This window comes from Colobus angolensis, unplaced genomic scaffold (genome assembly GCF_000951035.1).
Source record: "Colobus angolensis palliatus isolate OR3802 unplaced genomic scaffold, Cang.pa_1.0 Scaffold37, whole genome shotgun sequence".
Lineage (NCBI taxonomy): Eukaryota > Metazoa > Chordata > Mammalia > Primates > Cercopithecidae > Colobus > Colobus angolensis.
This window is the reverse complement of record NW_012117043.1, coordinates 767,802-790,739: the sequence shown is the minus strand read 5'-3', so window position 1 is coordinate 790,739 and position 22,938 is coordinate 767,802. Positions and strand designations below refer to the sequence as shown.

The window sequence follows — 22,938 nt, the reverse complement described above, 5'->3', positions numbered from 1 at the left end:
ATGAGGATATCTGAGGAAAAAGCATTCGAGGTAGAAGCAAGAGCAAGTACAAATGCACTGCGGCATGATGTACTTTGCAGGTTTAAGAAAGCAGAGTCGAGTACAGCCAATGTGTGGAATGGTTGGGGGAGGCTGTAGCAAGAAATGAGGGCAGAGTGGTACTGGAAAGCCAATCTATGTAAGGCCTTGTAGGCAACTATAGGATCTTTGGCTTTTACTTGAATGAATTGGGAAGCTATTAAAGGGTTTTAAGCAGAGAAAAATTTTGTGATCTGATTTATATTTTAACTGGATCATTCTACCTGGTTTTTCTTGTTTGTTTGTTTGTCTTTTGTTTTTGAGCAGAGTCTCCTTCTGTCACCCAGGCAGGAGTGCAGTGGTGTGATCTTGACTCACTGCAACCTCTGCCTCCTGGGCTAAAGCAATTCTCCCACCTCAGTCTCCCAAGTAGTTGGGATTACAGGCACCCATCACAATGCTCAGCTAATTTTTATATTTTTAGTAGAGAGAGGGTTTCATCACGTTGGCCAGGCTGTTCTTGAACTCTTGACCTCAAGTTGATCCGTCTGCCTCAGCCTCCCAAAGTGCTGGGATTACAGGCATGAGCATGAGCCACCACACATGGCCTCATTCTACATTCTGTTGAGTGTAGAATGGGACTGGGAGCAAGGCCAGAGGCAGGAAGACCAATTAGGAGGGTACTGCAATATGGAGGTAAGAAGAGTTAGACTACCGCTACTGTTGGTAAGTAGCAGTGGAATTGGATAGAAGTACTCAGATTCTAGATATATTTCAAGGTAGGGATGTAAACATGATTTACTGTTTAGATGGATGAATGGGGTGTGGAAGTGAATGTGGGGTATGCAAGAAAGACAGAAGTCAAGAATAACTCCAAGGTCTTTCACTTGAACAAATGAAACAATAGAGGTACCATCTGTTGAGACAGAGAAGACTGTGGGAAGAACACATTAAAGGAAGATTAGAAGCTACAATTTAGGCAGACATTTAGACAGATGTAAGTGGAGATGTTGAGTCTGGATATATGAATCTTGTGTTCAGGGGTAAGATATAAATTTGGACGTTTATCAGCTTGTACATGAAACTTAAAGCTTTAAAAGACTGGATGAGGCTGGGTGCGGTGGCTCACACCTCTAATTCCTGCAGTTTGGGAGGCCAAGCCGGGCGGATTACTTTGAGCTCAGGAATTCGAGACCAACCTGGGCAACAGGGCGAAACCCCGTCTCTACAAAAAAACAAAAAAATTAGCCGAACTTGCTGGTGCATGGCTGTAGTCCCAGTTACTCAGGAGGTTGAGGCTGGAAAATTGCTTCAACCCAGGAGGTGGAGGTTGCAGTGAGCTGTAATTGCACCACTGCCCTCCAGCCTGGGCAACAGAGTCAGACCCTATCTCAAAAAAACAAAACAAAACAAAACAAAAAGACAGGATGAGGTCACCAAGGGAAGGTAAATAGGAAAAAGAGTAGTCCAGGGACTAAGCCCTTGAATCACTTTTTTCCTTCTACCCTACTTTCTATAATGGCTGTCTTGCCAAACCACCAGGTGAGAGGGCATTGAGAACTAGTGGGGTTGAGAATGCGGAGTCCAGAACTTCTTGGTCTCGCTGCAGCCTCTGTGCTCCTGACATGTCTCCATTCACATTTTTTTTATAATTTAAAAAACTGGCCAGGCACAGTGGCTAATGCCTATAATCTCAGCATTTGGGGAGGCCGAGGTGGGAGGATCACTTGAGGCCAGGAGTCTGAGACAAGTCTGGGCAACATAGCAAAACCCTGTCTTTATGAAAAATAAAAAAATTAGTTGGGTGTGGTGGTGTGCGCCTGTAGTCCCAGCTACTTGGGAGGTGGAGGTGAGAGGATCAGTTGAGCCCAGGAATTGGAAGACGCAGTAGGCTGTGAATGTGCCACTGCACTCCAGCCTGGGTGACAGAACAGGACCCTGTCTCTTAAAAAAAAAAGAGAAAAAATTCAACATTTTGGTTTTTAAAGGTTTTTTTGAGTCTCACTCTGTCACCCAGGCTGAGTGCAACGGCACGATCCTGGCTCACTGCAACCTCTGCCTCCTGCATTCAAGCACTTCTCATGCCTCTCTGCCTCCTGAAAAGCTGGGATTACAGACGTGTGCTGCCATGACCAGCTAATTTTTTATATTTTAGTAGAGATGGTGTTTTGCTATGCTGGCGAGGCTGATCTTGAACTCCTGGCCTCAAGTGATCTGCCTGCCTCGGCCTCCCAAAATGCTGCGTTACAGATGTAAGCCACTGCATCCAGCCAAAATTCACCATTTTGAAATGTATAACTCAGTAAATTTTAGTATATTCAGATGTTGTGCAACCATTACCACTAATTCCAGAATATTTTCATCAGCCCCACAAAACCCCCTGTATTGGATCGATTTTCATATTTTAATAAAGTTGTTCTGTGAACTTTATTGAAGTATAATTTACATGCAACAAAATGCATCAGTTTTAAGTGTTATAATGTGATGAGTTATGACAAATGTATGTACTTAAGCAGCCACCACCACAGTCAGAATATAGAGTATTTCCATCATCTCCTGAAATACTCTTATATTTAAAGATGTGAAAGGCAGCAAAGGAAACTGAGAAAGAGGAGCCAGAAATGCAGGAAGATAAAAAGGAGACTTTGGGCTCTTGGAAGCCAACAGAAGAAAGTACTTCAAGGATGACGGAATGACTAACTGTGTCACATGCTAATGCTATTGTCAAATAACTAAGGTGAGGACTGAGAATTCACCATAGAATTCAGTAATATGGAATACTGGTGACCCTGACAAAAAGCAGCTACAGTGGAATGATAAGGGTGCAAGCTCAACTGAAATGGGTTCAAGAGGGAATGGGAGAAGAACATCTGGAGACGGCAAGAACAAACAACTCTTTTAAAAACATTTCCCTATAAAAGGAAGGAAGGGAGGGATAGTGACTGGAGGGGTGTTTGTATGCTACAAGGGCTGATACAGTACAGAGGGAAAAAGTGCTAATGCATGAAAGAGCAGGGAGAAGTGTTAATCATACACTTAAGTTGGCAAGAAAGGAGATCAAGTGTACAAGAGGAGGGACTGGCTTTAGACAGAAGTAGGAACTGTTCATTCAAAGTGTAGAAGAGAAGGTGAAGAGTAAGGGCACAACGGATGCAGGTACATGGGAGCTTGTAGAAGCTCTCTTCTCATTGTTTCTCTTTTCTTGAATATTGGGAAGCAAGGTCTGACAATATCAGCTAAGAGTGGGGAGAGGGAAGCAGATGTTAGAGGTTTGAGGGGAGAGATGTGAAACTGTCATCCAGGAAGTTGGTAAGCTTGAATTTAAAGTAAGATCAGTCAACAGAACTGTTTTTTTCTCCATCAAAGCTGAGCTGGGCAGGTGCAGGCATGGGAGCAGAACGGAGAGAGTTGAATTTAAACAAGGTTTCTGTAAAGGCACAGAGTAGGCAAAGAGGAGCAAGTTGAAGCAAGTTGAGAGAGAAAGTTGAAGGTGTAGAAAAGATGGTGATTATATTGCTTAATCAAGGAGTTAACCCTGGAGTTTAAGCTAGACAGGAATGAAATGAGGTGTAAAGAGGGAGTGAAGAACAGAAGAAAGGTGGGAGGATCAACAGATGAGTTCAACTCAACGGTCCTGATGATTTCAAAGGATTGTCGGACTAGAGAGAGAGAGCAGGAAAGAGGATGGAGGGGGCAGCAAAGAAAGAGATACTTGAAATTGAGATTATGGGGAATGAGAGGCTGGGCTAGGGTATAGGATAGAACCATTAGAAGAAAAGGAGTCAAGGATCCAAGAAGCCAGATTATGGGAAGGATCATCTATGTGGATATAGCAATCACCAAGAATTATCACATGACTAGTAGTAATGGACAGAGTGACAATGTACCAGGAACTAAAAGATGCAGAGAATGAGAGGGAGTGACCAAAGGATCAGGAAACACAAGGAACAGTGAGGGTATGGCACAGTCTGATGACATGAGATTCAAAGATGGGATTTTTTCAGAGAGAAGGGAGAGGTGTCCGGAAGCAGCAAGGAGGGTCAAGGAGGACAATATTCCCCTTCCAGGCTCAGTGGTATAAAAGAAAGACAGAAATCAGTCAGTACTCCAGAGGGCTACAGGGGAAGCAATATCTTTAGAGGAGAGATAGATCTCAAGGTGAACAATGAGGTTGGAGTAGAAGATGAGGAGGTAAGGGATTTTGTTGATGATTGACCATAAATCCTGGAAGCCACAATGAAATAGTTTAAAGATAGATGTTTTTGGTTTAGCATGTCTCACACTAAATGCATACCTGCTATTTCATCTAGTGGTCAACCAAAGAAACAGCAACCTGTTTCATAGTTGGAAGAAAAACCAGGTGAACATATTGAGAAATAATTTGTCTCTAACATGGTGTCTTAAGGAAATTTCATAAATAATTTTGTTTATATTTAATTTTTACCATAAGTGGTGATTTTTGAACTTAAACCTCTACCTTTCCCCCACCTATCCATACATGTAGCATAACCATATAGCACTTTGAAGTATTATATGTTCTTAGTGTATACCTTGTAAGGATCCTCAGGATCTACCCAGGCCACATGAAACATATGACGAATTTCTTCTGCCAGTCCGATTCTTGCTCCACTATTGGCTGATACATAGATGCGTGGAATACCTTCTGCCCTGGCAAGTTCAGAAGCTCTGAGAAATAACCAATCCTCTTGAGGCCCAAAGGACCCAATTCGGTATGTGATGTCATTGCCAATAACAATGATATCTCGGCCTTCTGGATATTCAGGACTTTTAAAGGTCATTTTCCAAGCTACCATGCCAATCTGGAAAGGCATAAACAAACGAATGAACAGAAGTTTTTTACATGCACAATTTTTTCCAGGTTCCTTGAAGGTATCAGAGTATACCTAGGCACAGCCATTATGTAAAGATACACATTGCTAAAGAGCCAAACTCCCTGTGGGAAACTAAAAAGACATTCTAATATGCTGCTAGATTATGCTGAGAACAGCTGATCTACTGTGTATTTCAAAACTGTCTCAATTCCTTCTTTGGGCCTGCTTAAAGAAGGCAGAAAAGCCAAAATCTAAATGCACTCAGGATACATGTGGAAGAATGCCATGGCACTGTTGATTAATTTCTCATTTTACTGCCGTATATACTAAGACACTGATATGGTTTGGATGTCTGTCCTCTCTAAATCTCATGTTGAGATATGATCCCTAACGTTAGAAATGGGGCCTGGTGTGAGGTGTTTGGGTCAGGGGTGGATCCCTCATGAATACCTTGGTGTTCCCCTCTGATCTGAGTTCATGCTATATCTGGTTGTTTGAAAGAGTGTGGCCTTTTGCGGGTGAAAGCAAGCATGTAGAGAGTGGCACACTACGAGAGTACAAGGTGGTGGGTTGCTGCCTGCCCACCCCCAAATGCCACATGCTGCCCTTCTGTGGTATGTGAATCTTTGCACCTAATCATGTCATTGCCAAGTCCCGCCTCTGGTACTTGGTATCTCAGCAAAAGAAGATAAGAAGTCTTCAGGGAAAATTGTCTACTGTAGGTAGGTGTTTGAGAAATCCCCCCTGCAGGTGAAGAAATCTGGCATCTAGCTGCACTACGACTCCTGTAGCAGCACCCATAACATGTACTGGATACCAGGACTTGACTACCATGGGTGCTGTCATCCAGTGCTAGTGAGACATGGGCACCTGGCATCACACACAGGCCCACTCCACCCAGATCATGAAAGTGGAGACTGCGGTCAGCAAGTGCTGCCAGCTGGTGGTCAAACAGTTCCATGACTCTGAGATCAAGTTCCCACTGCCCCACGGGGTCCTGCATGGTTAGCATAAGCCATACTTCACCACCAAGAGGCCCAACATCTTCTTCTAGGTGCAGGGCCCTCTCACCCAGGGGTGACTCAAATTAACTCAAGAATATCACAGTGCAAAAGAAAAAAAAAGAGTATGGCACCTTGCCCCCCACCTCTCTCTTGCTCCCTCTCTCACCATGTAATGGCTGGGTCCCCCTTCACCTTCCTCCAAGATCATAAGCTTCCTGAGACCCTTACCAGAAGCCCAACAGATGCAGTTGCCACGCTTATAGAGCCTGCAGAACCATGAGCCAAATTAACCTCTTTTCTTGATAAATTATCCAGCCACAGGTATTCCTTTATAGCAACACAAATGGACTAACACAGACACTATCTCCATCTTTTGTGACATTTGTTCCAAGAAATCTTCAACACACAAGGAAGCAGAAAAAGAATCACTTCTCATGGACTGTACACTTTTTCATGATCCAGGCTCCTTGTACTGTCCTCTAGCATTTGATAGGAATAGCAGAAACACTCCTTACTGGTTTGTTTCAGGTACGTTCCATTTCTGCAAGAATTTACTAATGCTCAACATTGCATCCTTGTGAGCATCTCTTGCTTTCTCCCAGCACCAGAAAACCAAAGGATGGAAAGAACTAATCTCTTGATGCACTATATGTAAATCTCTGCTCTCTGTTCAGCAGCATATGGCCAGCGACATAAATAAATGATATTGACTTAAAAGGCAGAGATGACATGTCTCTTCCCAAATTCTCATAGCCCTCTCCTGTTTTAATCCCCTTCGATATGAGAACTAGTCAATCCTTCTACTTGTATATTTGCTAGTTCCATTTCTTTTCTATTCTATTCACTCATACTCTAGTTACAGTTGTAGTTTTTCATGTCTGCCTGTCTGTTTCCCCTATACCTGGATAAGTAATGTTTTCCATTCTTTTTTCCCCCTTTCTTTCTGTCTCTCGCCCCCCTCCTTGCCCCCACCACTCGCCACCAAACACAAAGCCTACCTACCAGATGAGCATCCCTGGTTCTGCCTAATGGAGCCCAGCCACATCTGCAGCCTTGGTCCCTCATCCCCAGGCTGCTGCATATCACCTCATTGGGGAGCTGGCCATCAAGAAGGGCCATTAACAGATGTAAATAGCAGCATCCCTGGAAAGCCACATGCATCACCCAGACTCAACTGGGCCAGTGATCATAAGCTCTGAGTACACATTCCTCAATCCAATTGCACATCCACTGTAATCAGGCTGGTTGAAGCATTCTACACAGCTATTTGTGATTCTCAGTATTAGGAAATACATATATGAAACACCCACAGATAAATATAAGCTATTTAATATATCATACCATTGGCCAAATACAAATCAAAATGGATATAACACACAGGAAAAAATCCAATCACTTTCTGAGATAAGGTATTACTCCATCTACGCATTAAAGACAGAGAAAGGAAGGAAAAATAGATCATTCAAAAAATAGCACAGCAAACATTCAAATTTCAGGATAATTTTGGTTATGGTTTCTAAGAAGCTAGTTAATATAATCCCTGTACGAGCAGAAATATTTTATCTGCCTTCGCACATGCCCCCCTAACCCCAAATCTTTTGTTTTTCAGGAAGGAAAAGCTATTTCCTGTCAATTTTCCTCTAAATGCATTTGTAGTTAGAAAGATTGGATTTTACACCAAATTTTATGATATATTAACCTTAGCCACATAGGCCAGAAGCAGATTAGACACAAGCCCTGAAGAATCTACTTCAGCATTTGTGTGCTAATGTAAACATTGTGACCATGTGGCACTGGGCAGGCAAATAATACTCTTATCTTTCATTACTACCTGGGGACTCTAACTGTGTCACTTGGGCAGTGAGTTCAGCAATTGGCTAGGTCATTATGCTTGCAATATTGACTTCTAATTAGGTGTCAACACAGCAGCACCAAGAACACAATACTCTTTATCAATGTCTTTCCAAAGAGTGTTGCTCATCGACCGACCCCTCCTCCTGTCTTAAAAAGTACCATTACAGAATAGAGAGTGTTATTCCAGTCTCAGTGCAGCAAGATTCCTGATTGGAAGACATTCAGTTCTGAGGTAGCATGATGGACAAACATCTAAGAAAGTATTTATTATTCAATTTACATTAAAATTTAGATTTCACTGCTAATCAAAGGATAGGGCATATAAAGGTGAACATGGGCTTTGGAGTCCAACAAACTTAGATCCAAATCCAGGTGCTATCACTTATATTAACTAACTGTGTGATCTTAAGAAAATTAATTTAATTTTACTGAGTTTCAAGGTCCCCACATGTGAAATTAAGAAAATAATAGCCATGGGTTTGATAAACACACTATTAAAAGCAGAAATCTACTATATTAACTTCTACATAAAAAACTTTGTCTTTCTCTCTCCTCTCCCTTCACTCTGTCCAAATCTTACCCATTCCAAAAGGTTCATCCAAATTCCATTTCCTCAGTAAAGCTTCTCCCGGCCTAAAGTAATTCCTCTCTTTTCTGATCTCCTACTAAGACCTCTGTGTAGAGAATTTTTTTTTTTTTTTTTTTTTTTTTTTTGAGACAGAGTCTCGCTCTGTCACCCAGGTGGGAGTGTAGTGGTGCAATCTTGGCTCACTTGCAACCTCCAACTCCTGGGCTCAAGACAATCCTCCCACCTCAGCCTCCCAAATAACTGGGACTACAGGCAAGTGCCATAACACTCAGCCAATTTTTGCATTTTTTTGTAGAGACAGGATTTCACCATGTTGCAGGCTGGTCTCGAACTCCTGGCCTCAAGCCATCGTCCTGCCTCGGCCTCCCAAATTACTGGGATTACAGGCAGGAGCCGCCTTGCCCAGCCTGAGAATTCTTCTGATAACTAATCATAGGCTGCCTAGGATTGCTCTTGGCTTACCATCTTGAACAATTTTATCAATCTCCTCTAGTGCTTCCCAGGAACACTACACATAGTAAGGGAGTAATAATGCTTGCTAGTTCCAGAGTCTTTTTATTTTTCAATTTTTTTTTTTTTTTTTTTTTTTTTAAGACAGGGTCTTGCTCTGTCACCTAGGCTGGAGTGCAGTGGTGCAAATACAGCTCACTGCAGCCTTGGCCTCCTGGGCTTAAGCCTCCTGTGTAGCTGGGACCACAGGCGTGTGTGTCACCACCATGTCCAGCTAATTTTTTTATTTTTTGTAGAGACGGGGTCTCACCATCTTACCCAGGATGGTCTTGAACTCCTGGACTCAAGTGATCCTCCCATCTCGGCCTCCCAAAATGCTAGGATTATAGGTGTGAGCCACTGCGCCCTGCCTCACTTCTAAAAATAATACTTGAAAAATAGTTAACACTAAGGGCACAGAACATTGTCTGCCACAATATTTTAGAAGTCATGGAATAAGAGTCCTATTCTTAAACTATTTTATTTTAAAAATAACAATAGCTATCATAATAACTACCATTAATTGAACATTTACTATCTGCTGTACTGTTGTAAAAGTTGACAACTACTGATAGTGGTTAAGAGCCTAAGCTGCAAAGTCAAGCTGTCTTGGTTCAAATCTCAGCTTTATGCTAGCTGTATAACCTTGGACATTTAACATTTTATAGCTTCACTTTTCCAATTATAAAATGGGGATGACAGATCCTTTCTGGAGGTATTGTTGTGAGTAACACCATATTAAACTAGTACAGAGCCTGGCATACAAAAGCCCTCAAATGGTAGTTATTATTAACTCAAAGGTAGCTGTTATTATTGCCATAAGGAAATTAAGGCACAGAGAAATTAAGTAACTTGTCCTTATAGCTAATGTGAATTGTTTATTTTATTTATTTATTTTTTTTGAGGTAAGAGTCTTGCTCTGTCGCCCAGGCTGGAGTGCAGTGGTGCGATCTCGGCTCACTGCAACCTCTACCTCCTGAGTTCAAGCAATTCTCCTGCCTCAGTCTCCTGAGTAGCTGGGATTACAAGTGCATGCCACCAGGCCCGGCTAATTTGTGTGTTTGTGTGTGTGTGTGTGTGTGTGTGTGTGTGTGTGTGTATATATATATATATTTTTTTTTTTTTTTGGTAGAGATGGGGTTTCACCATGTTGGCCAGGCTGGTCTCGACTCCTGACCTTGTGATCCACCTGCCTTGGCCTCCCAAAGTGTTTGATTATCCTGCCTCAGCCTCCCGAGCAGCTAGGATTACAGGCACGTAACACCACGCCCAGCTAATTTTTGTATTTTTGTATTTTTTTTTTTTTTTTTGAGACGGAGTCTTGCTCTGTGGCCCAGGCTGGAGTGCAGTGGCCGGATCTCAGCTCACTGCAAGCTCCGCCTCCTGGGTTTATGCCATTCTCCTGCCTCAGCCTCCCGAGTAGCTGGGACTACAGGCGCCCGCCACCTCACCCGGCTAGTTTTTTATATTTTTTAGTAGAGACGGGGTTTCACCGTGTTAGCCAGGATGGTCTTGATCTCCTGACCTCGTGATCCGCCCGTCTCGGCCTCCCAAAGTGCTGGGATAACAGGCATGAGCCACCGCACCCAGCCAAGAAATGGTATTTTCTTTACTAGAGAAATTAAGGAAGCATGTTCCTTAATTAAAAAGACATTAGTAGAAAAACTGGCAAAAAAAAAAAAAAAAGGGTCTGTGGTTTATTTAATACCATTGTATCAATATTTATTTCTTAGTTTGGTAATTATATCATGGTTATATAAGGTGTTAACATTAAGAGAAGCTGGGAAAGGGTATACCAGAACTCTCTAATACTATCTTTGTAACTTTCCTGAAAATCTAAAATTATTTTGGAGGGAAGTAAATTGGATAGCAAGATCACTGTTACTGTTCTGTACAGCCTTATAAGATGATGATTATGAAGACTAGGAAGAGCATTTAAAAATACCCATGATGTAATACTAAATTAGAAAAGGGGTCAGACTCAGGAGCCACATTCTGAGACTCTTCTGAATCCGAATCTAAGATAATTTGACAGAACTGAGATTCAACTTTCTAGCCATACACCCTTAGGTAAGTTATCAACCTCCCTGTACCTCGGTTCCTTCACTGGCAAAACAAGGGTAATAAAAATCTACTGCATAAGTTTGTTGGAAGGATTAAATACATGTTAAGTCCTAGGATAGTGCCTGGTATATAGTAAGTGCATAGTATGAATGACAGCTTCATCAATTGAAAAGCATGTTGAAAAAACAAAAATAAATAAGAAACAGCAAAATGAGGTGACAATTATTGGGATGATGAAATTGTATTGGTTTTTTTTCCATTCTCTGAATTTTTGTGTGTGTGTTTATATTGCATTGATAACTTTAACTTTTTATAAAATAAAAAATAACTGAGAAAAGAAAACTACCAAATACTTCTTCACTGGGTGATAGGTACATGGGAGTTTATATTACTTATGCTTACTTTAGTGTACGTTTGAGCATTTCCATAATAAAAAAAAAAAATTTAAGGGGGAAAAAATCTCACCAGCCTAATCAATTTCCCATATTTTAGAGGAACTAATTCTAGATTGTAGTCATACTACAACAGATCTTATTTATATAAAATTTGAAAGAGATAAACATATGAAAATTAAAAATCGAGACTCACTTTAAAGAGAAAGAAATATCAAGAACTAAGTTTGTTGGGTTATCATTTCATTTTCTAAAAAGAAATGCTCTGCAATGATGTGGTAGAGTGTAAACATATGTATATATAGGTTTATACAATATTAATGTCTCTACCTGAGAAGTAACTGCTTCAGTGTTTTTCTGGTCTGATGGTTAAATACATATTTATATTTTTAAAGTCAATATTTGTACAATAGACAAGAACAGTGCCTATCAGCTAAATACATATTTAGGACTGTACCACATGTATTACAAACATGTACTAAAATCGAAAGTTTATATTTATACAGAACCTTTCATCTTGAAGGGGGCTAAAGAACTTTATAAACATATGTACATAAAAGCATGTTTGCACTGATAGGCAGTGAAGGTACCCAATCACCCACTCCCTATTTCTTCTACCAGTCATGGGTAGGAACACATGGTGTCAACAGATGCAAGTCTGTAACAGCTGCAAAGGCATACAACACAATAATCCAGTTGTGATGCAAAGTCACTGACAGGAAGCTTGCAACTTGAGAATAGCAACTCCTCTCCTCCAGTGTAGAAGCATCATAGCCATTTCCAGCTTTGTGTTTTTAAATTATTCTCTACCAAACTCAACTAATCACTTGACAAAATTGAATTTGATACTGGAAATGGTTTCTGAATGCAAAACACTTTCTGTCTGATGATGAAAACTAGGTTGAAAAACGCTTTCCCCTGCCCTTGTTCGATTTAGGAAAAAAAAAGGGGGGTCACAACATTCAGGAGAAATGGTTCAAAATACTCTACTGATGAATAGCTTCATCTCAAAGGATTAGGTCATAGCTTCAGAAGACAGTCATATTTCACCCTCTAATTAGTACACTGTAAGTTTTTCAGTCAAATTACTTTCTATAGATGGGTCTATCTATATTATATACACAATGGAGATTTCATATAGAAAATTCCACAATCACTATAAAAGTATACACAATGTGACAATGTGATTAGCAATGTGACATTCATTGATTTCACCTAAGCCCAATCTGCCGTGTATATTAACTGAAGAATAATGACTAAAGGAGATCCCATCACTGAATCCCCCTTTTTGGGGGTCTTCTCTTTCTCTCTAACATTTTTATCCAGGTGAAACCTGGTGAAAATGACATGCCAGGACTAAGAGCTGAAGGAAGATGGAAGAGCTAAGAAATTAACAAAAAGGTAGCCTACAGCCTGCTTATAAGTGGGTGGGTTTATGGTCTAATGAGTTTTAGACTCAAACAGGCAGTGCCAGCGTCGTCTTCTCTGATCACTGCCTCTCTCATGCATTGACTAACCAAGTGGTCCTAGGTACTTACTACAAATTATTTTTTCATTACTATAGCCATGAATAAGTATTAAAATATTTAATTTCAGGTTATTTTTCATAACAGAACATTCCAATGAGCAGGTTTATTAGGTTTAGGGTTATCAACCTAAGCTAATTATCTTAAAGTGAAAAAGGGAAGAGGATGAAAAGAGCTATAGTGAATAAGCTAAGGATAAGCAGAAATAAATATTTGTTTCCCTTATACAAGTTCTAAGGCAGAAAATATTTCTCTGGCTACATTCTGATTCTGGAATGAACACGCTCAAGTGAGGGAGGAGGGGATGGGAAGGAGAAGGCAAGCAGAAGAGAACAGTCTTATTTAACTGTTTTTATGTGGGTAAAATGATTTGTGCCACAGTATTTCCATAAGAAGTGGGACCATTATTTTCCTGTAGAAACACATTTGGTTTGAAAAGTATCACTGGACAGGACGTGAAAATCAAACCGAATGAATTATTCACAACCTCCGATCAGAGGTGATCATTATTTCTGATGCTCCAAACAGTGATTAGGATTCTGCCCTGAGATGTCATTTTCTCGCTGAGTAACACCAGCGATACAGAACAGCATTATCTATCTATCCATATATGTATTTTTTCTCCTGGAAGGACCTGGGTTTAATGTTACTATAACTGATAGTGAAAACATGATAATATTAACATTTATTCTTATGGTGCCCATAAATGCCATTAGTCTGACACAAAGTGTCAACACTAATCATGACCCCAAATTAACACCAAAATTGACATCAACATTAATTGTACTATCAGTGTGAATAGAATGTGCAAGCGCACACAGGCACTTTCCAAAGCTGCTGTTGTTACTACAAAATAAAACAATATTAAGCTCAACAAAGAAATTTGCAGGAAAAGCTAAGGGGCAAAACATACCAGGATTTTGTTTTTTAAGGGTGAAAGATGTATCCACCAACTCTTGCTATGCTGTGGGAAGCAGAAAGGGAGTATCTTTGCCACAGTTGCCTTTCTTACATCTCCACACTTTGACTTGAGCTGTAACAACACCTTTCCATACAGATTTAAATACAGGTTAGGCTGTGGCTGAGATGTTAAAGCTGTATTTGTTATATTCATGCTAAAAGCCTAAAGCTTGAGTTTTTTTTGGAACAGTCTGTAAAAGCTATTGTTCTAATTCTGCTAATGCCAGGAAGATGACTACCCTGCAAGGCCCTTGAGCAGCAATACAAAGAATCCAAGCATGTTAGCACTAACTCAGACTTCGGCATCATCTGCATCATAAAGATGACAAAACTAAGACCCAGAGAGAAGGAACCTGAGCTTGAGTTCCTTTTCAGATACAAAGCAAAATGTTACCTCTTTCCCCTTTTTGTATCTTGTATGGAATATTAAATCTGTACTTTTAATTATATACTATCAGAAAATAATTGTCATAGTAATTTTAATTCCTGTTAGTCCCTTAATAAAACATATTTGATGAAATATCAGAAAATACTGTATAGGTCTTAAAATACATATTTTTAAGCCATAAGGCTTAAAAGACAATATTTGACTTAATTTGTGCCATTTGCAAAAGCCATGCTGAAAAATACGTCAATGCCTTTCCATATTGTATTATTTGCCAGATATCAATGTTCTATTGTTTAGTGTTATGTGATCATATGAAAGAGCTCAAAATGATTTTCTTAAGAGCTGAAAAACTCTTTTTTTCATGCTTGGATAATTCAAAAATGGCTGAACAAACTCACCTCAACCTCTCTAGACAGCGATAAAAGGGTAAGAAAAATATAACTTTTAGAGCAAAAAATTTTCATCCCAGAGGTAATTCTTTGAAAATGTTATCAAAGATTAGAAATAATAGTTTTGAATGGGGGAATTATTTCTCCCTGTAACATTTATATACATGAAACCACAGTAATTTTACACATGTACACACAGTAACTTAATAAGCATAGGAATTATTTTTAAAAAAACATGCAGTGGAGCACATAGAAGCCAGTGGTATTTGAGAAATGGGGCCCAGGATTAATTGGTTGATATGGAAATTAACCAAGTTGGCCTACTATAGTCCCAGAAGCCTTGTCCATTAATCATATGAATGAGTGCTGAACTCTGGTGCCCCACGCTACACCTCATTCTCTAGTGTCATCTGTTGCTGTCCTGATGTTCATTATTGCCTCTGGTTGGAGCTGTAAAGTTTCTTGACATAGGGTACTATGTCACATTCTTTTTCAGTAAAATCTTACAACTTAAGACAGGTATAAATACGCTGGCAAGTACATTCTTTTGTTTGAAGGCTATCTCTAGACTTATTTTTGAAAGAAACTAAGGAGCCCTCCACAAGTGCTACTTTAGTGAGCCAGTGGATGCATTAGGATTTTCAAAGTCAATCAAGGTTATTGAGCCTCATTTTGCTATCAAAAAAATTAGTAAAAACTACTCAACCCGATAAGAAATCTCCAACACCAATAATAGTCATTCAGAAGAAATTCTGAGAAAAGTTTCTACATCTCACAAGAACAGTGTCAGAAATTCATTAGAAGTAATTCCATGGTAGGAAGACTTATTTTTCAAAATTAGCCTCCATATTTTTCTAATGAGGGATCCAAATTTGGTTTGGAAGATCATTTTAGACAAAGACTTGCAGCCAAATATACTTACTCAGAATGGGAATAAAAGAACAAAAACATAGAATTAAAATAAAACTATTTTACCATATATGTCATAATATATCTTTCTCTATACTTAATCTCAAGGATTCAAAATTGATTTTTCAAAGCCTTGGTGAAAAATAAGGCAACCACAAATTATGAATACTTATGTATAACCATAATCATTTATGGATAATCATAATTATACATAATCATATGTATCTGACCCTTTTCTGCTGAGGATCCTAAAGCACTTATAAACATTCTCCTATCTTTAGGGACAGATTGATGGCAAAGACCCTTTTTATAAGTTGAACAATCAATGCATAGACCATGGTCCTGTTTTTCAGACCCACTTCGCTTAGGTCTATTTCAGAACTCGCCTTCAGCACAGTACAATTTAAATATGCCTCTTTTCTATCATATATCTAAAAGACTGACACTGACTCAATTTCTATACGCAGCATGAAAAGGCAAACTCATCTCAAAAGAAGGAAACAAAAGCACAGTAAAGTGCATCCAAATTAGCATCACATTTATGGAGCTATTTTGAGGTTAAATTGAGTAAAACAATATAAAAAATCTAATGTTAAATATATGGGTCCTGTGTTCATGAGAAATGGTCTACCCTTTTCTCACCACCAAAACCCATAAGCATATACACACTCTCTACAGGCACAGTTTTAGAACATAATGCTTTCCACTAGAATCTGAGTCCAGGATAACCCAAGCAATTCCTTTGAGAGTATGGAAAATGTCAACCAAGTGAATTAAGACAGAGGGTTATGGTGGTTTTTCTAAAATAAGAGGTCCTTTGGGTTAAGAGGTCCAGCCTAACAACTGTCAAAATGGATCTACTAATTAATTTCTTCTAATCTTTTAGGCTTATATAAGCTTACCAACTTCCTTTCCCTACCAACTCCTAAATTGTTTTTTTGATACTCAAATTAGAGATTCAAAGGATTATAGTGACATGTAAGTGAGAAGCAGAGTCAAAATGGCAAGATTTGTTTAATCTGGTCAGTAGATGCAGGGGTATTTGTCATAGCACTCTGTATTTTTTATACGTTTAAAATAAAAAAATTAATGAGCTGCTATACTTTGGGAGATACAGGATATCAGTACATTGCCAACAATTGAACAATAATTAAATATGGGTATTAGTAGGGCTGAGCAGTTCCAAAACTGAACCCCTAATCCCCACTGTCCCCACCATTTCACCCCTGACAACATAAAGCAGGACTAAAACCAAAATACCAGTCACGATGGCAGCTAGTCTTTTTTTTTTTTTTTTTTCTCAGCCATAGTCTTACTCTGTCGCCCAGGCTGGAGTGCAGTGGTGTGATCTTGGCACACTGCATCCTCCGCCTCCTGGGCTCAAGAGATTCTTGTGTTACAGGTGCCTGCCAACATACCCAGCTAATTTATATATATATATGTATATTTTGTAGAGATAGGGTTTTGCCATGTTGGCCAGGCTAGTCTCAAGCTCCTGGTCTCAAGTGATCCGCCAACCTTGGTCTCCCAAAGTGTTGGGATGACAGGCATGTGCCACCATGCCTGGCTGTAAGCTAGTCTTTAAACTTTAATTTACACTACTTTACTTCCTCTTCAATCATTCTCTTCCTTTAAAAAAAAAAAAATTAGATCCCTAACGCAAGGTACAAAGGATCTTCATTCAAAGAGTTAAAATTGCAATTGCTTATTGTAGGAACACTAGATAAAGGCTACTATACCAACTGAAAAAAGGACACCAGTGAATCTGCCTCAACAAACAAGGCAATTCAAGAGGCTCATGTGAATGCTAAGCTGCTGAGAAGGAAAAACCCTGACACCTAGCGTCCATCTGGAAAAATGAAGCCTTAGAGCTACCATAATTCTTAAGAGTGATAGTGTGTGTAGACGTAACCATCAAATTGCATTCAATTTTCTTTTTTCCTTCTTTTTTTTTTTGAGACGGAGTCTTGCTCTGTCACAAGGCTAGAGTGCAGTGGCGCAATCTTGGCTCACTGCAACCTCTGCCTCCCGGATTCAAGCGATTCTCCTGCCTCAGCCTGCGGAGTAGCTGGGACTACAGGCGTGCATCACCACACCCAGCTAATTTTTGTATTCTTAGCAGAGACGGGGGTTTCACCATGTGGGCCAAGATGGTCTCGATTTCTTGACCTCGTGATCCGCCCGCCTTAGCCTCCCAAAGTGCTGGGATTACAGGTGTAAGCCACCGCACCCAGCCCCAGGTGCATTCAACTTTCAATATACTTTCCTCCTAGAAAAACGTTTATACCAAGAATTCCAGTCTCTGAATACCAACCCTTTTTTGGGTATACATCTTGTACCTACTTATTATAACTGCTTCCAAATACAACATCGCAACATCATCTCCTCATCTCAGTTTTTCATTATGACAGGCATGATGAGACAGAATGTTAAAAAGCTGCACATGTTCTGATATGGGTAAGAAAAACAGGGTCCTAATTTCTACTAGCACTAAAGTTACTATGGTAGTTGACTCTCTAACGTATATTTCAGCATTGCCCAATTAAGAGATTATTGGTCTAGTTCGCAGAGCTGATCAAAAGAAATAAAATAAAAGGGCCGGGCGCGGTGGCTCAAGCCTGTAATCCCAGCACTTTGGGAGGCCGAGACGGGCGGATCACGAGGTCAGGAGATCGAGACCATCCTGGCTATCACGGTGAAACCCCGTCTCTACTAAAAATACAAAAACTAGCCGGGTGAGGTGGCGGGCGCCTGTAGTCCCAGCTACTCGGGAGGCTGAGGCAGGAGAATGGCGTAAACCCAGGAGGCGGAGCTTGCAGTGAGCTGAGATCCGGCCACTGCACTCCAGGCTGGGCCACAGAGTGAGACTCCGCCTCAAAAAAAAATAAAAATAAAAATAAAAATAAATAAAATAAAAGAATGCTAGTAACTTATTTCAGAATAAACATAAGCATAGTCTCAAGAAGGCTAGAATTTTCTTTGTCCTACCAGGCAAAGTTAAGTTGTTCTCTGTCAAGTCCGTTATAGCCCTTGGCTTGATCTTAGCCTGAGCTTTTTAATAACAGGATTTAGTGCGAAAAGCAGCTGTACTGGATTGCGAACTGTTACTCAAAATGTCCCCACCTGCAATTATAGCTTCCACCAAAGGATCAAAACAGGTTAGTAAACTGGCAGGAAAATGAAAACAATTCCTCCAAAATTGAGAAGTGGTAAAGTAGAACTGTTAGATGGCTGCATTTCTTCTGTATCCAGGCTCAACAGCACACATTCATGCAGCTGTGTATTTACATACAGTGATGGGCATTTCTAGCATCACAGCAGCTAGAAATGAGATCAGTTTAGTCTATGCTGCAATCACATTTTCCTCAATTTTCATCTTTACTTGAAACTATTAAGAAAAATCTTGGACAACTCATCTTTGGAGCTATTTGCAAGTAACGTAGTTCACAGATTTAGTCTACATCTTTTTTATTCCTACTCTAAATTCATACTAAATGTAATGCCATTCAAATATGACAATGAGAAAAATGTGTTCTCCTATACCTTTCATCACGCATTAGGTGGTATTCCTTTAGTTACATCTTTCTTTATGGGGAAGGGACAACTAGGAAAATAGAAAGGAGATAGTAGCTAATACTGCATCAGAAAAGCTCTTTCTCCTGCTCTAAACACAGGCATAAATGTTCAAAATGCAGGTCACATCTCTACTGAAACAGCCAATATTCCTCCTCAAATGGCAAAGAAGTTAACTAAAACTAAATGGAACTGAATTGGTCCAAGTCCTGGTCCCATCACCTTTTTACCTATTTACTGTCCTACAAAAAAAATTAGAAAGACTGGCCACCCATACAGTCGATGGTCTGATAAGTGCAGGTTTTCTGCCTTCGATCATGGAGAAAAGCACCTCAATTCATGGGAAAACTCTAAAGGAATCTCTCATTTTACCTTTACTCCTTATATCCACGTGCTAGTTTTCAAATCCAGAAACTCCAATCCTTCAAGGTAATACCACCCACAATGATGACCAGGTAGAGCCGTCACTTTTGGAGAACACCACATTATGATGATTTAATGTCTACATACCACCAGTGCATTTACATTGAGCCTTGGCTCTCAGAACATTAATAGCTCAAATTTTTACTCTTTTTTAATAAAACTATTTCTCAAGGCTCTGTTCATATGCCCATTCTCTTTGGGACAGGACAGATTTGCTCCAAATCTCATCAGCATGAGCTCTTTTCATTCCCTTCACACCATTCTTGGGGTAATATGTAGAGTGCCAGGTTCATGACAAACTTGCTCTTTGGCCAAAGAAAATTAAACCGCAATAGCTGAAAGTCAACTTGCCCTGATAAAACTGGGCTCAGCATGAGGAAATACATCCTACTGACACCTCGTCATCTCTTAGGCACAGCTGTCCCTCAGAGTTCTGACTGCTGAAACTCCATCCTTAGATTGGTCAGTCTCTCATTCGACATGCTGCATTGTATGTTCAAGCTATTGGTAGCAGAGTTTGATACTAATACCCCAACCTCATTCCTGTTGTGCAGTGCCCTATAATCTAGCTAAGGCCAATGACTGACTTCACCAGCCATCCTGGGCATTAGTCACTAACTGCTCACAAAAGAACATCAGTCTCACTCCTCCCGAGCTCAAAGGCTCAGAAACAGCAAGCTAACACTCAGCCTCAATCCTAGTCAATCATTTGAAAACAAAAAGAGAACAAAGAAAATAGGCAACTAAGGAGGGAAAACTGTAGAAGAAGAAGAAAGTGAGAACTGACAAAAACTCAAAATCTTTTGAACAAATACTATTCACTTTCTGGTTTCAAAACTACTAAAGCACTGGACAAAGGAAAACATGTGGCTCCTATACTAGATCTACTACTACTCATAGCTATAGTCCTAGGCAACTGTTTAAGACGTATCTTTTCCACTAAGGTTTGTTAGGTCTTAAAGGGGTTAAAAAAAACCTTTAATTTTTAAAAAATTCGTGTGTGTGTGTGTGTGTATATGTGTGTGTGTGTGTGTGTGTGGTCTTTGGGTACAGAGGCCCGTATAATAAGACTATTTGTATTCATACTGGCAGAGTAAACACTACATGTTCATGCCCAGGCAGCTCTGTGCTTGTAATTTCAGCAAGAACAGAGCTCTGTCCCTCTGGGACTTCACTATTCCCTGAGTCTCCATTCACTCAAACACAGAATGAGGGCAGAAAGAAAGCAGGAGAGAAAGATCATGGCAAGGGGTTTCACACAGCACTGCAGCTAGCTTTCACGTGGCCAAAAATCTCATTTTGTGTTTTAATTACATTAGTTAAAACCATTTTACTCTCAGCCCCATGTTCACAAGGGTGCCTTCCATTCCTGAAGACTACACTGTTCAATGAATCAGAATTTAAGTCTAGCACAATGAAGCTTTTCTTTGCTGCTGAGGGGCTCACTAGGCATATGCTACATACAGTGGCACAAACCTGTTTCAACTTTGTGTGCTGATGAGTATATATCTATGCTTGTCAAAATGTTTTGCATCCTCCCACCACAATCCTCTTGACTTTGCTATTTGTTGAGACTCCTACAAGTCTGATACTCTCCATCTGGTCCAATGCTTGCATCCATCTTGATACCAAATCATTTACTATTGGCATCCACTGGCATATTACTGAAATAGCCACACACCTTGTATATATAGTGAAATTTTTTGAAAAAGATTGAATAAAATAGAAACAAACTGCTTATCATTTCCAAAGGTCTACCCAGCCTATTTATGGTGAACACACAGGTAAAGATTACTCCTTCAATGGAATGAAATCTATCTAGGGATTCTATTTAAGGTTGAAATAAAAATATCTCTCTTTTTATGTTTGTTACTGGTATTGTCATTGTTATAACTGTACGTTAGGAGCACAGTTAAAATCAGAAAGAATGATAATGCATGGACAAGAGTATAAGAGTATAGGGCAAAATATGCCTTTTTATCACTATTCATGGGTCTCTCTGAGAGAAAGGATACCAAGGCTAGAAAATGCATTCTTGGGATAATTATAAAAAAATGGGTTCTTGTTACATTCTTTTATGTTTGAACCCCTAATTCTGATTAAGCCCTTTCAAGAACACATTTATCATGCTCACAACAGCACCAGATCAAATGAATTGAGCATGGAAAATACACTGAAAAATGCATTTATTAATATGAATCCAAATAAGAAAAAACATTAGGCAAAACCATACTTTAAATGTTTTCATTATAGAAAATCCCGGCTGGGCACCATAATCCCAGCACTTTGCATGGCTGAGGCAGGCAGATTGCTTGAGCTCAGGAGCTTGAGACCAACATAGTGAAACCCCATCTTTAGAAAGAAATACAAAAATTAGCCAAGTGTAGTGGTGCACACCTGCAGTACCAGCTACTCAGGAGGCTGAGGTGAGAGGATCACTTCAGCCAGGGAAGTCAGGGCTGCAGTGAACTGAGATTGAGCCACTGCACTCCAGCCTGTGTGACAGAGTGAGACACCATCTCAATAAAAGAAAAAAGAAAAAAAGAAAATCCCCAAATTTCAGACATAGACAGAAACAGGGAAAGTAATCTCTTTTCATGTACCTATCACCTAGCTTCCATGATCAACTCATGACCAACCCTGTTTCGTCTACACACCCACCCTCACACCTCTTTATTTAGAAGCAAATCATTGCATCTGTAAATGTTTCAGTCTGTATCTCTAAAAGAAAACAATATTCCTTTTTAATTTTTTAAAACTGAGTTCTTTGTGTTAAAACAATACTATTTTAAAAAGCAAAATCATAATACCATTATCACACCTAGAAAATTAACAATTTCTTGATACCCAGTCAATGCTCTCTCTAATAACTCTCTGAACAAGACTACCATGCTGCAGTGCTATTTAATGAACACCTCACAGAAAGCTGGTACTAGTGGGCACAGAGATAAGAAAGGGAAGGGGAGTTTCAACTACTTGCCTCATTTCCTCCTGGAAGCCTGTTCATGTGGACCAGCTGACCTTGATCATCCAATACCAGTTCGGTGTAAGTCAGCATGTCAGAAGGCAGAGGGGGAGATGGAAGAAATGCTTGAGTGGACATAGACTCCCAGAGTTTGATCAGGGACTAGTGGAGAAAAGAAGTTTGACTAATCAGTGACAATAACTTCAATATAGACAGAAATAATTATTAAGATTCAGTCAATCTGGTTTTGCTTTCTTTTCCAAGTGTTCTGCAGAGTGTAAACATTAGACTAAATTCTCCAGCTCCCATTCTCAGTTAAAATAGATTTGTAATTATTTTTTACATGCCAAAAGTCAGGCACTTTTCCAACAAACTCAAACTACTGAGTGATTCCAAATCAGCACCAGAGCATTAACAAACAGGAAAGACCCAACACTATCCTAGGAATACTAACATTAGAAAACTAAATAAGTAGCATCAACTCCTTAAAACAAAGAAAAAGAAAATCCTAAAGAAACTTGACAACAAACGAATATCCAGGAAAATTACATGACACTCAGCTA

General features: G+C 39.7%; 1 protein-coding gene across 4 annotated transcripts in view; it reads right to left on the bottom strand.

Annotated features, from left to right (window-relative positions):
* The window catches only part of ACACA (acetyl-CoA carboxylase alpha), a 360,465-nt gene that overhangs the window by 75,240 nt on the left and 262,287 nt on the right, over window positions 1-22,938 (bottom strand). For all 4 annotated transcript variants that reach the window (XM_011953628.1, XM_011953625.1, XM_011953626.1 and 1 more), the window contains 2 exons: window positions 22,391-22,537; window positions 4,569-4,838 (listed from right to left, as the gene is read on the bottom strand). In XM_011953628.1, the coding sequence (XP_011809018.1) occupies window positions 4,569-4,838; window positions 22,391-22,537 (417 nt within the window). The remainder of the gene's footprint in view (window positions 1-4,568; window positions 4,839-22,390; window positions 22,538-22,938) is intronic.